The 14,547-nt window shown below is 38.5% G+C and overlaps 2 protein-coding genes across 6 annotated transcripts in view; both read left to right on the top strand.

Moving 5' to 3' along the window:
• The window catches only part of adamtsl7 (ADAMTS-like 7), a 44,162-nt gene extending 37,987 nt beyond the window's left edge, over nucleotides 1-6,175 (top strand). For both annotated transcript variants that reach the window (XM_027161319.2, XM_047822666.1), the window contains 9 exons: nucleotides 728-818; nucleotides 1,973-2,161; nucleotides 2,583-2,712; nucleotides 3,283-3,487; nucleotides 3,628-3,801; nucleotides 4,267-4,440; nucleotides 4,626-4,805; nucleotides 4,966-5,110; nucleotides 6,033-6,175. In XM_027161319.2, the coding sequence (XP_027017120.2) occupies nucleotides 728-818; nucleotides 1,973-2,161; nucleotides 2,583-2,712; nucleotides 3,283-3,487; nucleotides 3,628-3,801; nucleotides 4,267-4,440; nucleotides 4,626-4,805; nucleotides 4,966-5,110; nucleotides 6,033-6,175 (1,431 nt within the window). The remainder of the gene's footprint in view (nucleotides 1-727; nucleotides 819-1,972; nucleotides 2,162-2,582; nucleotides 2,713-3,282; nucleotides 3,488-3,627; nucleotides 3,802-4,266; nucleotides 4,441-4,625; nucleotides 4,806-4,965; nucleotides 5,111-6,032) is intronic.
• Nucleotides 6,176-6,590: 415 nt separating this feature from the next.
• sdr42e1 (short chain dehydrogenase/reductase family 42E, member 1) lies at nucleotides 6,591-13,659 on the top strand. Of its 4 annotated transcripts, XM_027161236.2 has the most exons (4): nucleotides 10,321-10,502; nucleotides 10,596-10,668; nucleotides 11,281-11,437; nucleotides 11,628-13,659. In XM_027161236.2, the coding sequence occupies exons 3-4, from the start codon at nucleotides 11,394-11,396 to the stop codon at nucleotides 12,724-12,726; spliced, it is 1,143 nt and encodes a 380-aa protein (XP_027017037.1). In that variant the 5' UTR covers nucleotides 10,321-10,502; nucleotides 10,596-10,668; nucleotides 11,281-11,393; the 3' UTR covers nucleotides 12,727-13,659. The 4 variants fall into 4 exon arrangements, with proteins under 4 accessions (XP_047678623.1, XP_027017037.1, XP_027017035.1 ...); XM_027161234.2 differs by lacking the exon at nucleotides 11,281-11,437; XM_027161235.2 differs by lacking the exon at nucleotides 11,281-11,437 and having other exon boundaries at nucleotides 10,339-10,375.
• Nucleotides 13,660-14,547: the final 888 nt, after the last annotated feature.

Raw genomic sequence — 14,547 nt, 5'->3', positions numbered from 1 at the left:
ATTTTTGCTGTGGCTGATTTTTTTTGTTTTGTTTTGTTTTTTTGTTTGTTTGTGCTTTTTGCGGAAAACTGCTTGAATTTGCAAAAATGAAAGCACGTGATTCTTCTTTTAAGATCCTAGCAGCGAAGAAACATATGCAATGACTTTCTATGAGACCTGTACTCATGTTCTCACACACTTTGGCTGAATGCATGTTGTGATGATGTCACACGACCGTCACAAATATTGCAGAATTTGCTGCATGCGTTAATTCCTGCGATCGCAAAAATGACAAAATCCTGGAGAGACTGACAGTTCTTTTTATAAAAGGAAAAATAGTGCTTTCTTTGTTTTAGGTGTATATTTAAAATAAAATAAAAAAACTGAACAGAGTGATTAGGTTGACGGTATGTCTTTGAACTAGTGAACTAGTGTTAATATATTCATTGATAGACTTTAACATTTACATTTACATTTACGGCATTTAGCAGACACCCTTATCCAGAGTGACTTACAACTGAGCAACTGAGGGTTAAGGGCCTTGCTCAGGGGCCCAGCAGTGGCAGCTTGTGGACCTGGGGTTCGAACCCGTGACCTTCTGATCAGTAGCCCAACACCTTAACCACTGAGCTACCACATCCCCACTTTAAACCACTTTAAAGCACTGTCTGGTTAAGAGCGTCTGTCATATGCCAAAAATGTAAATGTACATTTAGTGATTGTCTCTCCTCTTGGTTTTATGGCTTAGATGATATACCAGCAGCCCAATCCTCAAGTGCACTACGAGTACGTCCTTCCTTCTGAGAACCCCGTCATCACAGCCATTAACACTGAGGATGGTGAGATGATCATCACACTGCACAACAACGGCTAACACTCTTCCTGCATGCTGTAACACTTGCTAACTATGTTCACATTTCAGTGTTAGGGGGAATCCATGTTATAATAATGTAATAATGTTATTAGATAAGTGACTAGTGATTATATTTCAAGGTAAAGTGTGGTTATTATGTTACTAATTAATCATTTTATTCATTTCTATATTTAAAATATTCACAATAAATTCACAAAATATGATGTTCAGTTAAAACTTAAACTCAGGTGAACTGAACATCAACAATTACAACAACAATTTATTGTGAATATTTTAAATATAGAAATGAATAAAATGAGTTTGTTGACTGTTTGTTGAAACTGAACATTTATTCTTCTCAGAAACTGATGTCAGTTATTATCACGAGAACTACAGCACAATTACTACAATACACAATAACACAATAATTATTTGTTATAATATGTAACAAAAAAGTGTACAGCAGCTCCATAAATTCATCAAAAATATAGAAAAAGCAAAACACACTCGATGCACAATCTTTGTTCTTTATTTCTAGAAGTAGAAATAAAAACCTTGCTGTATTTTTGCAGTTAATCAAGATTATGTTCATTTGACTTGAACACACCTGATGTCGTAAAATACGACTTCCCCACTAGTAAACATGAGCTTCCCAGGAGGACTGGTATTCTTGCCCAAATTTGCTTTTATCCCCAAAAACGTCTTTATCTAACATGAATTAGCTAACAGTAAACATTAATTAACTGACATTTTATCCTTTCCCAAGCTCGTATTTAAATATAACCCAAACCCAACCTTACATCTCTCATTAATAGAATAAAATTGACGTCTTATTTTCTCACATATGTATTACAGCACAGTGAAATTTTTTTGGAGGTTGGGGTCAGAGCACAGGGTCAGACATGATACAGTGCCCCTGGAGCAGTCAGGGTTAAGGGCCTTGCACAAGGGCCCAATAGTGGCAGCCTGGCAGTGCTGGGGCTCGAACCCTGATCTTCCTTCCAGTCAACAACCCAGAGCCTTAACACTTGAGTCACCACTGGCTCATTAACCCTGAATGTAACATGGAACATTTTAGTCGGTTGTTTGTTACTAATCTGTAGGTCATTTGTACATCAGTTTGTACTCTGTTTTCTGTAGGTAACACCGTGACCGGTGGAGCGGGACACGATCAGTATGGCGGAAGGCCGAAACAGGATGGACACGAAGGTACAGGTGGGCACAGGACCCCACCTCAATTACCTGACAACCAGGTACCACCTCGAAGGCACAGAGAACACAACTGGAAACTCACGGGCACGACTGACTGCACCGTCTCCTGTGGCAGAGGTCAGAGCCAAACACTTTAACGTGATTCTCAGAGTTTTATTTTTATTTATTTTATATAAAGACTGCCCAGTTTAGTGCTGGGGTTCTTCATTTCCTATACATTCTTGGAAATGTAATTTTGTCTCAACTCATGACATTTGCAAAATCTTGATCTAACATATAGAAAGCTTCATAAACTTCATTTGCAATTTTTTTTTATATTTTGTGCATTTTTATACTTTATTTAAATTTTTTGGCACATGTATAATAATAGATCTCCATGACATATATGTCATACATATCTTATTGTTATTCTTATTGATGTAACAGTATAGTGTGTGCATGTGCATGTGTTTGTGTGTGTGTGTGTGTGTGTGTGTGTGTGTGTGTGTGTGTGTGTGTGTGTGTGTGTGTGTGTGTGTGTGTGTGTGTGTGTGTGTAGGAATCAGGCATACTATGTTCGGCTGTGTTCATCGAGTCACTCACGAGCGTGTGTCTGACAGTCACTGTGACAGCACTACTAAGCCCAGCCCACAGGAGGAGCCCTGCAATGTCCAGCCATGTCCCGCATTGTGAGAACAACACACACACACACACACGCACGCGCGCACGCACGCCCGCACGCACACACACACACACACACACACACACACACACACACACACACACACACACACACACACACACACACACACACACAGTACAGGATATTCCCATAAGGTTTTTCTTTTACTAAAGTGTACAATGAAGACCAAAATAAGCAGTTCACAACTGTTGAATTCTTGATTAGTAGTAGTAGTAGTAGTTCTGGATGTAAATCAAATCACAGGTTTATAGTACATTATTAAACAACAATGATGGAAGGAGTCTCCATTGTCAGCGCTTTGAAAAAGTCTGATGTAAAGATGCCTCTTTAAGACGGATAACATGAACTTGCTTTGTGGATGTTCCACATTACATGTAAAAATAAAAGGGGAAAGCCTAGAAGGAGTTGTTCTTTAATAAATAAACAAACATATAATTGTTGAAAAGCTGTGTATAAGAGAAATGAAACACTTCAGGATTTACAATTGGAATCTTTATCATGCTGAATCTTTAGCAGCAGAATTAAGTGGTAATGAATTATTGTTTTTGTCGAGCAGCTGGGATATTGGCGAGTGGTCAGAGTGCAGTAAGACATGCGGCCTCGGCATGCAGCACAGACAGATCCTGTGTCGTCAGTTTTACATCAACCGCACCCTCACCGTACCAGCCAAGCGCTGCGAGCACCTGGAGCGTGCTGAGAGCAGCAGCACCTGTCAGCTGAAGATCTGCAGCGAGTGGCAGATTCGCTCGGAGTGGAGCTCTGTGAGTGACAGCTGCCCATCACAACACAATCTTCAATCGCAAGGCCAGAGGAAACACTGATATCAGGGGATTGTCAATCGAGGAATTAGACTTGTATCTGTGTGTTTGTGTGTGTGTGTGTGTGTGTGTGTGTGGGTCAGTGCTCCATGCCCTGCGGTGTAGGTCAGAGAACGCGTGAGGTGCACTGCGTCAGTAACGTAGGAGATATTGTGCAGGATGAAGAATGCAATATGAATCTTCGTCCCCGTGACATCGAGAACTGTGACATGGGGCCGTGTGCTAAGAGCTGGTTCTACACAGACTGGGGTGAGCAGGTAAAAGCCATAACGTCATGTGATACTTCTGATAATGTCAATGTTGCAGTAATACTTCAGTGTGTTTAGGAATGATGTTTTGATATCTTCTTGAGGTTCAAATGTCCTTACAATGACAGGAATGACAGGCTGACATCAGTGACAATGACATCTGAGAGTTTCAGTCTTAGTCTTGTATGGATGGATGTCTGTTGGGACATGTCGCATTTTTTTTAAATTACAAAACAAGAAGCTTTTATCTACAAAGGTGCAGAAGGTTTTCTTTTGGTTACGGAGGTTAAGGATGGTATTAGATTTAAGTGGAGTATAGAAGCAGTAATAATAATGCTGCATTAATGATGATATCAAAGCAAGATCTTTGCAGATAGTAACACGTATATGTGTGTGTGTGTGTGTGTGTGTGTGTGTGTGTGTGTGTGTGTGTGTGTGTGTGTGTGTGTGTGTGTGTGTGTGTGTGTGTGCCAGTGCTCGGCAGACTGTGGCATTGGTGTGCGAAGCCGTAGTGTTGTGTGTCTCTCGAACCTGGTGAGCAGTGTGCCTCTGGAGGGCTGTGGTACGGAGCGCCCCCCTCAGGCTCAGCCATGTCACAATGGGCCGTGTGAAAGCCGTACCGAGTGGTTCACTGGGCCCTGGGGTCAGGTGAGTTTATACACACGTACACACACACACACACACACACACACACACACACACACACACACACACACACACACACACACACACACACACACACACATACACCACCATCACCTTAAATAAGTATAAACTTGATGTGATGAAGCAAGTGATTGTTCTGTTATTGGACGGTGTGTTTGGGTGATCAGTGCTCAGCGGCGTGTGGAGCAGGCAGCCAGCAGAGGACAGTGGTGTGTATGCTGAAGTCTGAGGAGAACTATATGGTGATGCCACTCTATGAATGCTCTTCTCTGGATAAACCTCTCAGCCAACAGAGCTGCACTGTGAAGGCCTGTGGAGCCAAGTGGTACTATACTGACTGGAGTGCAGTGAGTAATGTGGACACACACACACACACACACACACACACATTGCAAAAATGAATTATTTACCTGTTTTTCCCAAATCAATTTCTATGTGTGTGTGCGTTTGTGTGTGTATATGTGTGCGTGTGTGTGTGTGTGTGTGTGTGTGTGTGTGTGTGTGTAGTGTTCAAAGACATGTGAAGGGGGATTTCGTGTGCGGGAAGTTCGCTGTCTCTCTGATGATATGATGCCGAGTGAAGGATGTGAAGAACAGCTGAAACCAGAGGACAAAGAGGAGTGCAGCCCTGGACCCTGCGTTCCACAGATTGGTGAGCTGTTAAATCTATACTCTGATATACTGTACTACATTACTATACATGACGTGACGTGACATACAGCTAAGTATGATGACCTATACTCAGAATTTGTTCTCTGCGTTTAACCCATCCAAAGTGCACACACACCGTGAACGCACACCGTGAACGCACACCGTGAACGCACACCGTGAACGCACACCGTGAACGCCCGGAGCCCGGGGAGCAGTTGGGGGGGGGGGGGGGGGGGTGTGCTCGGTGCCTTGCTCAAGGGCACCTCAGTCGTGGCCAGCCCGAGACTCGAACCAACAACCTTAGGGTTAGGAGTCAGACTCTTTAACCATTAGGCCACGACTTCCCCCTCAAACCATCACTTCCCCTTCAAACATATTTACAAATATACTATAAAAGTATACAAGTATATACAAATATACTCACAGCTATACTATCAATACTATACTATACAAAAATAGACTCATATACACATTCTCAATTAAAAATATACTCACAAATATACAAACATATACTCATATATATGTACAGTGTGTGTGTACAGGACCACAGCTTGATGTTCTCATTGCTTCAAGTATAGATGCATTAGTGGGTGGATTAGTGTGTTCTGGAGGAAAGAAAACACAGAAAATATGACACACTGTCCTCAATTTCTAGACCTGATGTAATATCTTTGCCTAATGCTAATAAATAATGTCAATTAATAATAATAATAATAATAATAATAATAATAATAATAATAATAATAATAATAATAATAATAATAATAATGTCAGAAAGAAAGTGAGAGTTATATTATGTATAAATGTAATAATAAAGTTCATTTAATGATTTGAATAGATTTTGAATATTTAATGTACATTGCATAGTTACAGTTGTGTAACCAAATTTTTATTTGAAATCATTTTTCTAATTATTTCCCCAGATGAAAAGTGTCAAGACAAATATTTTAATTGCAATGTGGTGGTCCAGGCCCGCCTGTGTGTGTACGATTACTATAAGAAGGCATGCTGTGCTTCGTGTGCGCGAGTGGCACAGAGACATTCGACACACAGGAGCTACAGATAGGACGGATGCCATGGTGACATCACCCACGCCAAGTCCTTCGCTGGCAGGCCATATACTGTATCAGCAGACGCGGATTACAGCAAGACGCTCTGCTTTTAGGGTGCAGATGGAAAGCAAAAGGGCAGCAATGTGATGCTCTAAAGAAACAGTCTGGGGCCTTGAATGCACTTTGTACAACACTTGCCTGAGCTGGAGATCCAGGAAAAGAGCATCCGTTAATTTTTTAATGATTTATTTATAGGTGTAAAGGGAATGATTATAGCGTGCCAAATACACATATCACATGGTGCTCCGTCATTAACCCGAGCTGAAGAACCGGACAGATCCGTATGGAATTTCATAGTGTGTGTATAATATTTAATGTAGAATTAAATTAGTTCATTTTAGTTCAAGAGAAAGCGAAGGACTCCAGGACATGTGGCTCTCGCACAGTATTTCACAGTCAGAACTGTTTCCACACATCCAGCGAAGACACTTCAAATTATTTATCTATACGTTTTCCTGTCATCCCAACTTTAGATTATAATGCTTATACTGTTCTTAAATAAGCTGAATTATATGAAGCTTATCCATTCACATATGAGCAAGCATTCTGAAGAACATCTCAATACAGAAGGTTCCCACTAGTCTATGGTGATTTAATGGACAAGCAGAAGCTCTGTTTGTTGCTAAAGGATGAAGCTGCCTCGTCTCATGGACAAACACAATGAGTAAAGTGGACAGGAATTCAATACGGCAAAGAAAAGAGACAAAATTGTTCTTATATTCCTAGATATTTCGATGGTGTCCTAAAAAATATTTCTCAAAACAAAGGTTCATACTGCATTGAAGGAAATTTGCTTCTTCCGTATTTATTGCAGCGGATTATTACACTGTTGAATTCTGGATTCTGATTGGTCAGAGGGTGTAATTAATTTTCTATAACAGCTATGGCAGCAAATCACAGGTTTATGTTAATTTGCTTATACCAGCATGTTATTACGTCTATAATAATTGTGTAATAATTGTGAATATGGTGAAGTTAACATTTTATAGAAGGAGTTTCATAAGAATCAGAGCCGAAAATGTAACGTGAGCTAAAGGTGTGGGCGTGACAGTTTATAGCTGCTACAACATTATCGAAAACAGGAGCAAACTTGTTTTGCACACGTTTTGCATGATTAAATGTAACTATTAGAGGTTAAAAAGTACAACATGTCTTTCTTTCATGATTTGAAAATATAATTGTTGGGAAATTGCTGGGCTGTGTGAAGAGGACATAGTGTTATAGAAAAATAATCAAATAAAGAGTGGGAGCAGTGGCTCCATTACACAACAGTAAAACCTCTTTGTTTTTAAAGACGAACGCTTCTTCTTCTTGTTGACGTTCTACACACCCTGGACACCCTGTTCTACCAAATTATCTGGATTCTGCATTTTAAATGCAAAATTTGCCAAGATTTCTTTCATCTTCTAAAAATGTAAAGGTTACTGATTTGTTAAGGGTATTGAATGAACCAGTTTGCTGGCAGTTTGTTGAAAACAGCATTCTGGAGCTCAGTGTGTGATTGAGTGTTTGATAACTATGTGTGAATACATGTAGACTAACTTTCAGTACAAGAACTGATCTCATAAATAGATGAGGAAGTATTGGTATAAAAACAGTTTGGCTTGCAGTTTTGAGGAAAAAATACAAAGATTTATCGGCTCTATAATTCAGCTAAGCAGCCAGAAGTTACTGAACATTCTGTATTTTGTTTAAAGGAGTCCAAAATATAAAAATCTAACCAAGTGTGTATAAGTGAAGATGTTAGATTGCAAGAATCTAGATCTAATAAATTAGAACGGTCCAGAATTTTTATCACTCTCATTAGGCACGTTGGGCTCACCATATATATGTTTTACAGTTAATACTAGCTCCCTAAATGAGTCCTTTATCTGTGGGATTAAGTGTATATGCCTTTAATATAGAACTCGAATAAAGTTCAGAAAAAGTTTTAGATTTTTATTTTTTCTTCATTGATATTCTGTATTATATTATATTATATTATATTATATTATATTATATTATATTATATTATATTATATTATATTATATTTGGCATTCTAATCAATTCATATCATATCATATTCAGGTTATAGTCATTTGATTATTACCAAGCAGTGATGGTTTATAAATAAAGTGCAAATTAATATGCTAACCCATGTCTTATGAGTTAATAATAATAATAATAATAATAATAATAATAATAATAATAATAATAATAATAATAATAATAATAATAATAATAATAATAATAATAATTCAGTATTGCAGCTATGCAACATATATGTTGTCATTGGTTCTAAGCAACAAGATAAATATCAATGTGGTGTAAAAATTCTCACTAATTTATATTCAGTTATATACTGTTTTGCTATTTTTTACTTTATTTTATTGTTTATTGTTTTTAACAGTTTGTATTTATATTGTGAATTTACTCATTGTTTACATTTTGTGTATCATGAAACTCGGAGTCATTGTTATATATTCAGAAAAAACTCTGATTAAATACCCAGGTTTGAAATTAATTTTGTTTTATTAAAATATCCTCTTGGAGGTAAGACTAGTTTCTTTTTTAACCAAAACCTATAAATGAGTAGAATCACTGATTGATTCAAGTTGATGATTTAAGATTAAATGACTCAGCTGTGACTCTCAAGATACTGTTAATCAGAAACACTTTCCGTATGATGTTTAATCTTAAACTCATCATCTGATGTATAGAGTTTGTTTCCTTACAGATTTGTTAGTTTTGTTTTTGTTGATGTAGATGTAAATCTCTTTCATTGTGTGTAAAAAAAACTATTCCTTTTGTAAATCACCTCACATTCATTCAATAATTGATTTTAAAAACATTTATTTCTACTCTAATTTTTTACTTGAGTTTGTTCGTCTTCTTGTTTATTGAAATATATATCCATATTTAAACGTTTGGAATATGATTCTCTTGACTTCAGATTCCGGTTTCATATGTCTAAGACAACATAGACAAGGAAAAACTATACACGAGAAGCCAGACATCTTCCTGTATGCTGCTGTTCCAGTCACAAGTGCTGGATAAAAGAGCGTATATCTGAATTCAATGTTCTCGAGATGTTCAAATCTTTAGGAGAAAGTTTTATTGCAAGCAAACCCAGGTAACTGCAAAAGATCCAGAGAGGTCCAAACTTTTAGCAAATTATGGGAACATTTTTCAGTTTACTGCAAGGTTCTCCAGACAATCCGGAGTCACTGTGAGGTTCCCAAGAGGTTAAAAAAATTTTAATTGTGGGGAAGTAATAGGAACTTTCTGTAAACAATCCTGAGTTACCTCGAGGTTCATAAAAGGTTACGATTTTTAAAAAGTTATAGGAACATTATAAATACCTTCTCTGGGAAATGAAAGTCGGTCGTTAGTAAGGCAGAATGTATGAATGAGAGGGAGGGAAGTAGAACAGTGAGGTTACATGAAGCTAAGGTCAAGAAGGTGCAAAAGTTTTAAGTATTTGGGGTCAACCGTCCAGTGTGACGGGAGTGTAAAAGAGGTGAAGAGCACTTGCCTCTTCACCTCTTTTCTACACTCTCATCACACTGGGTTGGAATGGGTGGAGAAAAGTGTCAGCAAGAATCACAGGAAAGGTGTGGAAGCCAGTAGTGAGACCAGCAATGCTGTCTATGCTGTATGGGTTAGAGACTGTAGCAGTGAGGAAAAGCCATGAGGCAGAGATGGAGGTAGCAGTGATGAGGATGTTGAAGTTCTCTTTAGGAGTGACGATTATGGACAGGATTAGGAACAAGCACATCAGAGAGACAGCTCAGTTTGGCTGTTTTGGGGACAAGGTCAGAGTGGATAGATTGAGATGGTTTGGACATGTACAGAGGAGGGAGATGGTTATATTGGTAGAAGGATGTTGGAGATGGAGCTGCCAGGTAAGAGGTCAAGAGAAAGGACAAAGAGGAGATATATGGATGTGTTAAAAGAGGACATGAAGGTAATTGTGACCCCTAACAGGAAAAACCCAAAGTAGAAGAAGACAAATACATTCTTATTGTTTTGATAACCAATAATCATTTGTTTTTAAACCGCCATATTGAATTGATATAACCGTTACGAATAAAGTCACGTGACACGACCTTGGCCAATCAGAATGAAGCACGTACTTCCTGCTCTAACTTAGATGAAGTAGACACAGGACTCGGTACATTAAACACATTTTACCTGATTAAAGCTTTTAGTGCTTATTTACTTTCGGGTTTATTCTTGCATAAAGTATTTCGCACCGAAACCGTTTTGTGGACTGCGGAAGTGCATCGCTGCATGTGAATGTAATGACAAATAACTGTAACTACTGTAATCTTTATTAATGCAAACTAGTGCAAAATGTAAATAATGTTTTTTTTTTTTCTTCTTTTCTTCAGTGTTCATCTCTGTGTTTAAGATGCATGTCGACAAATACATCATTACAGGCGGTGGAGGATATTTTGGCTTCCGGTATGTCATAATTAAGCTCTAATTAATGAATCACACAGATGTGTGTATATATGTTTATATACTTATTAGTGAAAGGTAGTTTTTTAGACGTTAAATGATTCATGATTAGAGTTAAGTCGATGCAGTACCCACATTTACCGCTAGATGGAGACACTTAACCATTGCATGGTTAACTGATTAATGTTTACTTAAAGGTAAACTAGACAGACAGATAGATGCATGCATGCAGTTTGGCATCTACCAGAAGTGCAATGAGTAGCAATTGTGCAAATAGACAAGTGCAGGTAAATATGTAGCATATGTACAGTATGTTATATATAGATATAAGTATATATGTAAGCATAAACTGGATAATCTTTCCATTTTTTTTGTCATCCATGTGAGATATTTGTGTCCATGCTGACATCACAGGGGGTCATTGCTATGGCTAATGTCCTTACAATGGTGTTTATAGGGGAAAAATCAAATACAAGAGATAACGGTCAGCTCCTAATACAATCGAGCAAGAACTTTTGTTCCCTTATTCACCATTTTCCAGAAGTTAAATCATACTAATGAGAAGTAGAAGTAATGAACTCAAAGAATGCAATTCAGCTGCACTGGGTTACTTAGGGATCTGCAAGATCACAAACACAAGGAGTTGAAGCTTCGGAAGTTGATCTGTTTGACTGCAAAGATGATGATCTCTACATAAAGCCCAGCTGCATCGCTCTCTTTAGACAGTGATGAAAAACATATCATTATTATTTTCAGGCACTCAGATGGCATTGTGAGTAATTTTAATTTAATGAAATTATCAGTGACCAGCCTGTCAATGAAAGAAGTTATTAGTATAAAAATATACAGTGTTATTTGTTAGTTATATCAAATCAACAGTGTTCATTTATTATTAATAATGATGATAATAATGTGAAAAAAATTATGCATTTATTTTGATAATTCTTTTATTTTTTACACAGTCTTGCTTGCGCTCTGAGCAACAAGTCCTCCAGAGTCGTCCTGTTTGATGTCAGGCCGCCTAGTAAAGCATTGCCCGAGGGTGTGGAGTTCATCCAGGGTGACGTTCGAGATCTTTCACAGGTGCTAAATGCGTTGCACGGCGCAGACTGCGTTTTTCATATTGCATCGTATGGGATGTCTGGGAGAGAGCAACTCAACAGAAAGCTGATTGAAGAAGTAAACGTTCAGGGGACCGAAAACGTTATTCAGGCGTGTGTGGATCTCCGGGTTCCTCGATTGGTGTACACCAGCACCTTCAACGTGGTCTTCGGCGGTCAGGTCATAAAGAAGGGCGACGAAACTCTTCCTTATCTGCCTTTACACCTCCATCCCGACCACTACTCCAGGACCAAGTCTGTAGCAGAAACACTGGTGCTAAAAGCTAATGGATCGCCTCTAGCACTCAAAGGTGGTGTCCTGCGAACTTGTGCTCTCCGTCCAGCTGGGATTTACGGTCCAGGAGAGGAAAGACATCTTCCAAGGATTGTGGGATATATCGAGAGAGGCCTCTTTAGGTTTGTGTATGGGGATCCTGAGAGTCTGGTGGAGTTTGTCCATGTTGAAAACCTAGTCTCTGCGCACGAGTTAGCTGCAGAAGCGTTAACAGAGAGACATCAGCATCGTGCTGCCGGACAGGCTTACTTCATCTCAGACGGCCGGCCCATCAACAACTTTGAGTTCTTTCGGCCGTTAGTGGAAGGTCTGGGTTACTCCTTCCCGAGACTGCGGCTTCCGGTTTCTCTCATTTACATTTTCGCATTCCTCACAGAGATCTTTCACAGCGCCGTCAGCCATGTCTACAACTTCCAACCTCTTCTGACACGTGCTGAAGTTTACAAGACTGGAATCACACACTATTTCAGTATAGAGAAAGCCAGAGCAGAGCTCACTTACAACCCCAAGGAGTATGACCTGGGAGAAGTGGTGGAGTGGTTCAGGAGCAGAGGGCATGGGAAAAAGCGAGTCACTTCACCTGTTAAAAACCTGATCCTCGATGTTGTGTTGGTTCTTATCATTGTGGCACTGGCTCTTTCTTTTCTGCCGGTCGTGGGTCAGTAAAATGCCACAGAAAAGCTTGCAGTATTTCAAGATTTATTTTTCTGTATATTTTTTATTAAAAAATGAAAGAAATTTCTATTAAAAACTGAAAAACTAAACAGGAATGTTCTCGGAACGTTTCAAGAACCAAAAACAAACATTCCTAGAACATTCTGAGGACCAATAATTGTTAGCTGATGTACACTAATTAATTTCTATGGCTTAACGTTTCCTTTAGCTACCCTCTGATGACCGAACATGTGGCACAGTGTACACATGCACCACCTTAAATCTCCTTAAACCTGTACAAACTACACACTAATGTAAACAAGTCATGTGACAAGAGCTTGACCAATCAGAACAAAGCAGCTCGTAGGCACTAATCTACAGTATTGATGGTATAAATCTTTACAGTATCAACATTGGACCATCCAGTAGGAGCATATTTTGAGTGGGTTATTGTTGTGTACCTTATAATTGTGTTTTATTTGTATTTACAAGTTTTAGTTTTGTCAATTAATTAACATTTCTGATGTGTTCTGATTGACTTGCATTAGATCGATTAGAATTGTTTCAATAATAATAATAAATTGAGAATAAAATGATTGTTTCCATCATGCAGCTGTACTGTGACAGATAGATAGTTGATGATGAAGTGGTGTTTGTGTAACAGGTGGCTGACATGCGATGGACTGTAAGTGTGTGTGCGTGTGTGTGTGTTCAGGGACAGGTGTGTGTATTCTACAGACAAAAGACCCACTTAGAAATGCATTTTTCTTTCCAAACACAGCCTCATAGTGTGCTTTGTCTCGTGTTTACACGGACTTCCAAAGCTTTAAATGTGTTCATTCTGAAGAGGGTTTTTTTTTTCCCCTGAGCAAATAAAATGAAGTGTGCTCTTTAACAACTTTTTGACTCACAAAATCCACATGAATTAAAATTTACCTTAGAAAAGCCATGAGTCACTACTTTCTGCTTCGGCTGTTTTCTTTGTTTCAGGTTCTTGTTTGCATTTTTCTGATGGAGACCGTTAGATCCGCCCCCAGGTACTTTGGACCCACATCTGCAGCAGATGCGATCATTTTGAAAATTTGCAAGCGCCTGTGAATATCACGATCTTGCCTTAATTTTGTGTTAATTTCTGCACTCGCTGTATTATGAAATGAAATAATTACGTTTTTAAGCAACAACTGCAATATAGCACATCAGAGCACGAAGGCATTTAATTTAGCTATGTACTGTATATGTATATTTCCTTCAGACAAATAGCCATGTTTAGCAACTAGACAAGCTTGGTGAGTTTCTCTTAAATATTTAAAAACTTTCCACTGTCATTGAAATGGCTGTTGTGAGCATTGTACATTTGTACATTGAAACATACTGAAAAAATGTAGAATATCTAGATTATTAATATCCAAAACAAAAATCCTTTCAATCCCCTCAAACCCATCCATCAACAGTAACGAAGCACCACAGGATCACTGTCGACCAGGTTCTTCTGGGTGTTACTGGGGAATATTATCAACAGGGATATTTCTCAGGAAAAAAAATCAGAATTTTTACAGTCCTTTGTGGTGCCTCAGGATCTCTAAGCAACTGCTGCCAGTTACACAAGACATTTGTCTAGGCACAGCCCGAAGCTTTTTATATTAAAATGATATATTATGTTATTAAATAGTTTATTTCCATAGTAGTGAGTCAAACTAACTTTACCCTGATAGTTCGTTTTGTGCTTCATTCTGCCTGTGCACTTTACTTTTAAGGAGTTTTGTGGGCGTCACAATATGCAAATGATCTGTGTCTGTGTGATGGTGTGATCGACATCACATCCACACACTAATA

This window comes from Tachysurus fulvidraco, chromosome 13 (genome assembly GCF_022655615.1).
Source record: "Tachysurus fulvidraco isolate hzauxx_2018 chromosome 13, HZAU_PFXX_2.0, whole genome shotgun sequence".
NCBI classification, from domain to species: Eukaryota; Metazoa; Chordata; class Actinopteri; order Siluriformes; family Bagridae; genus Tachysurus; species Tachysurus fulvidraco.
This window is presented reverse-complemented; position numbering and strand designations above follow the sequence as displayed.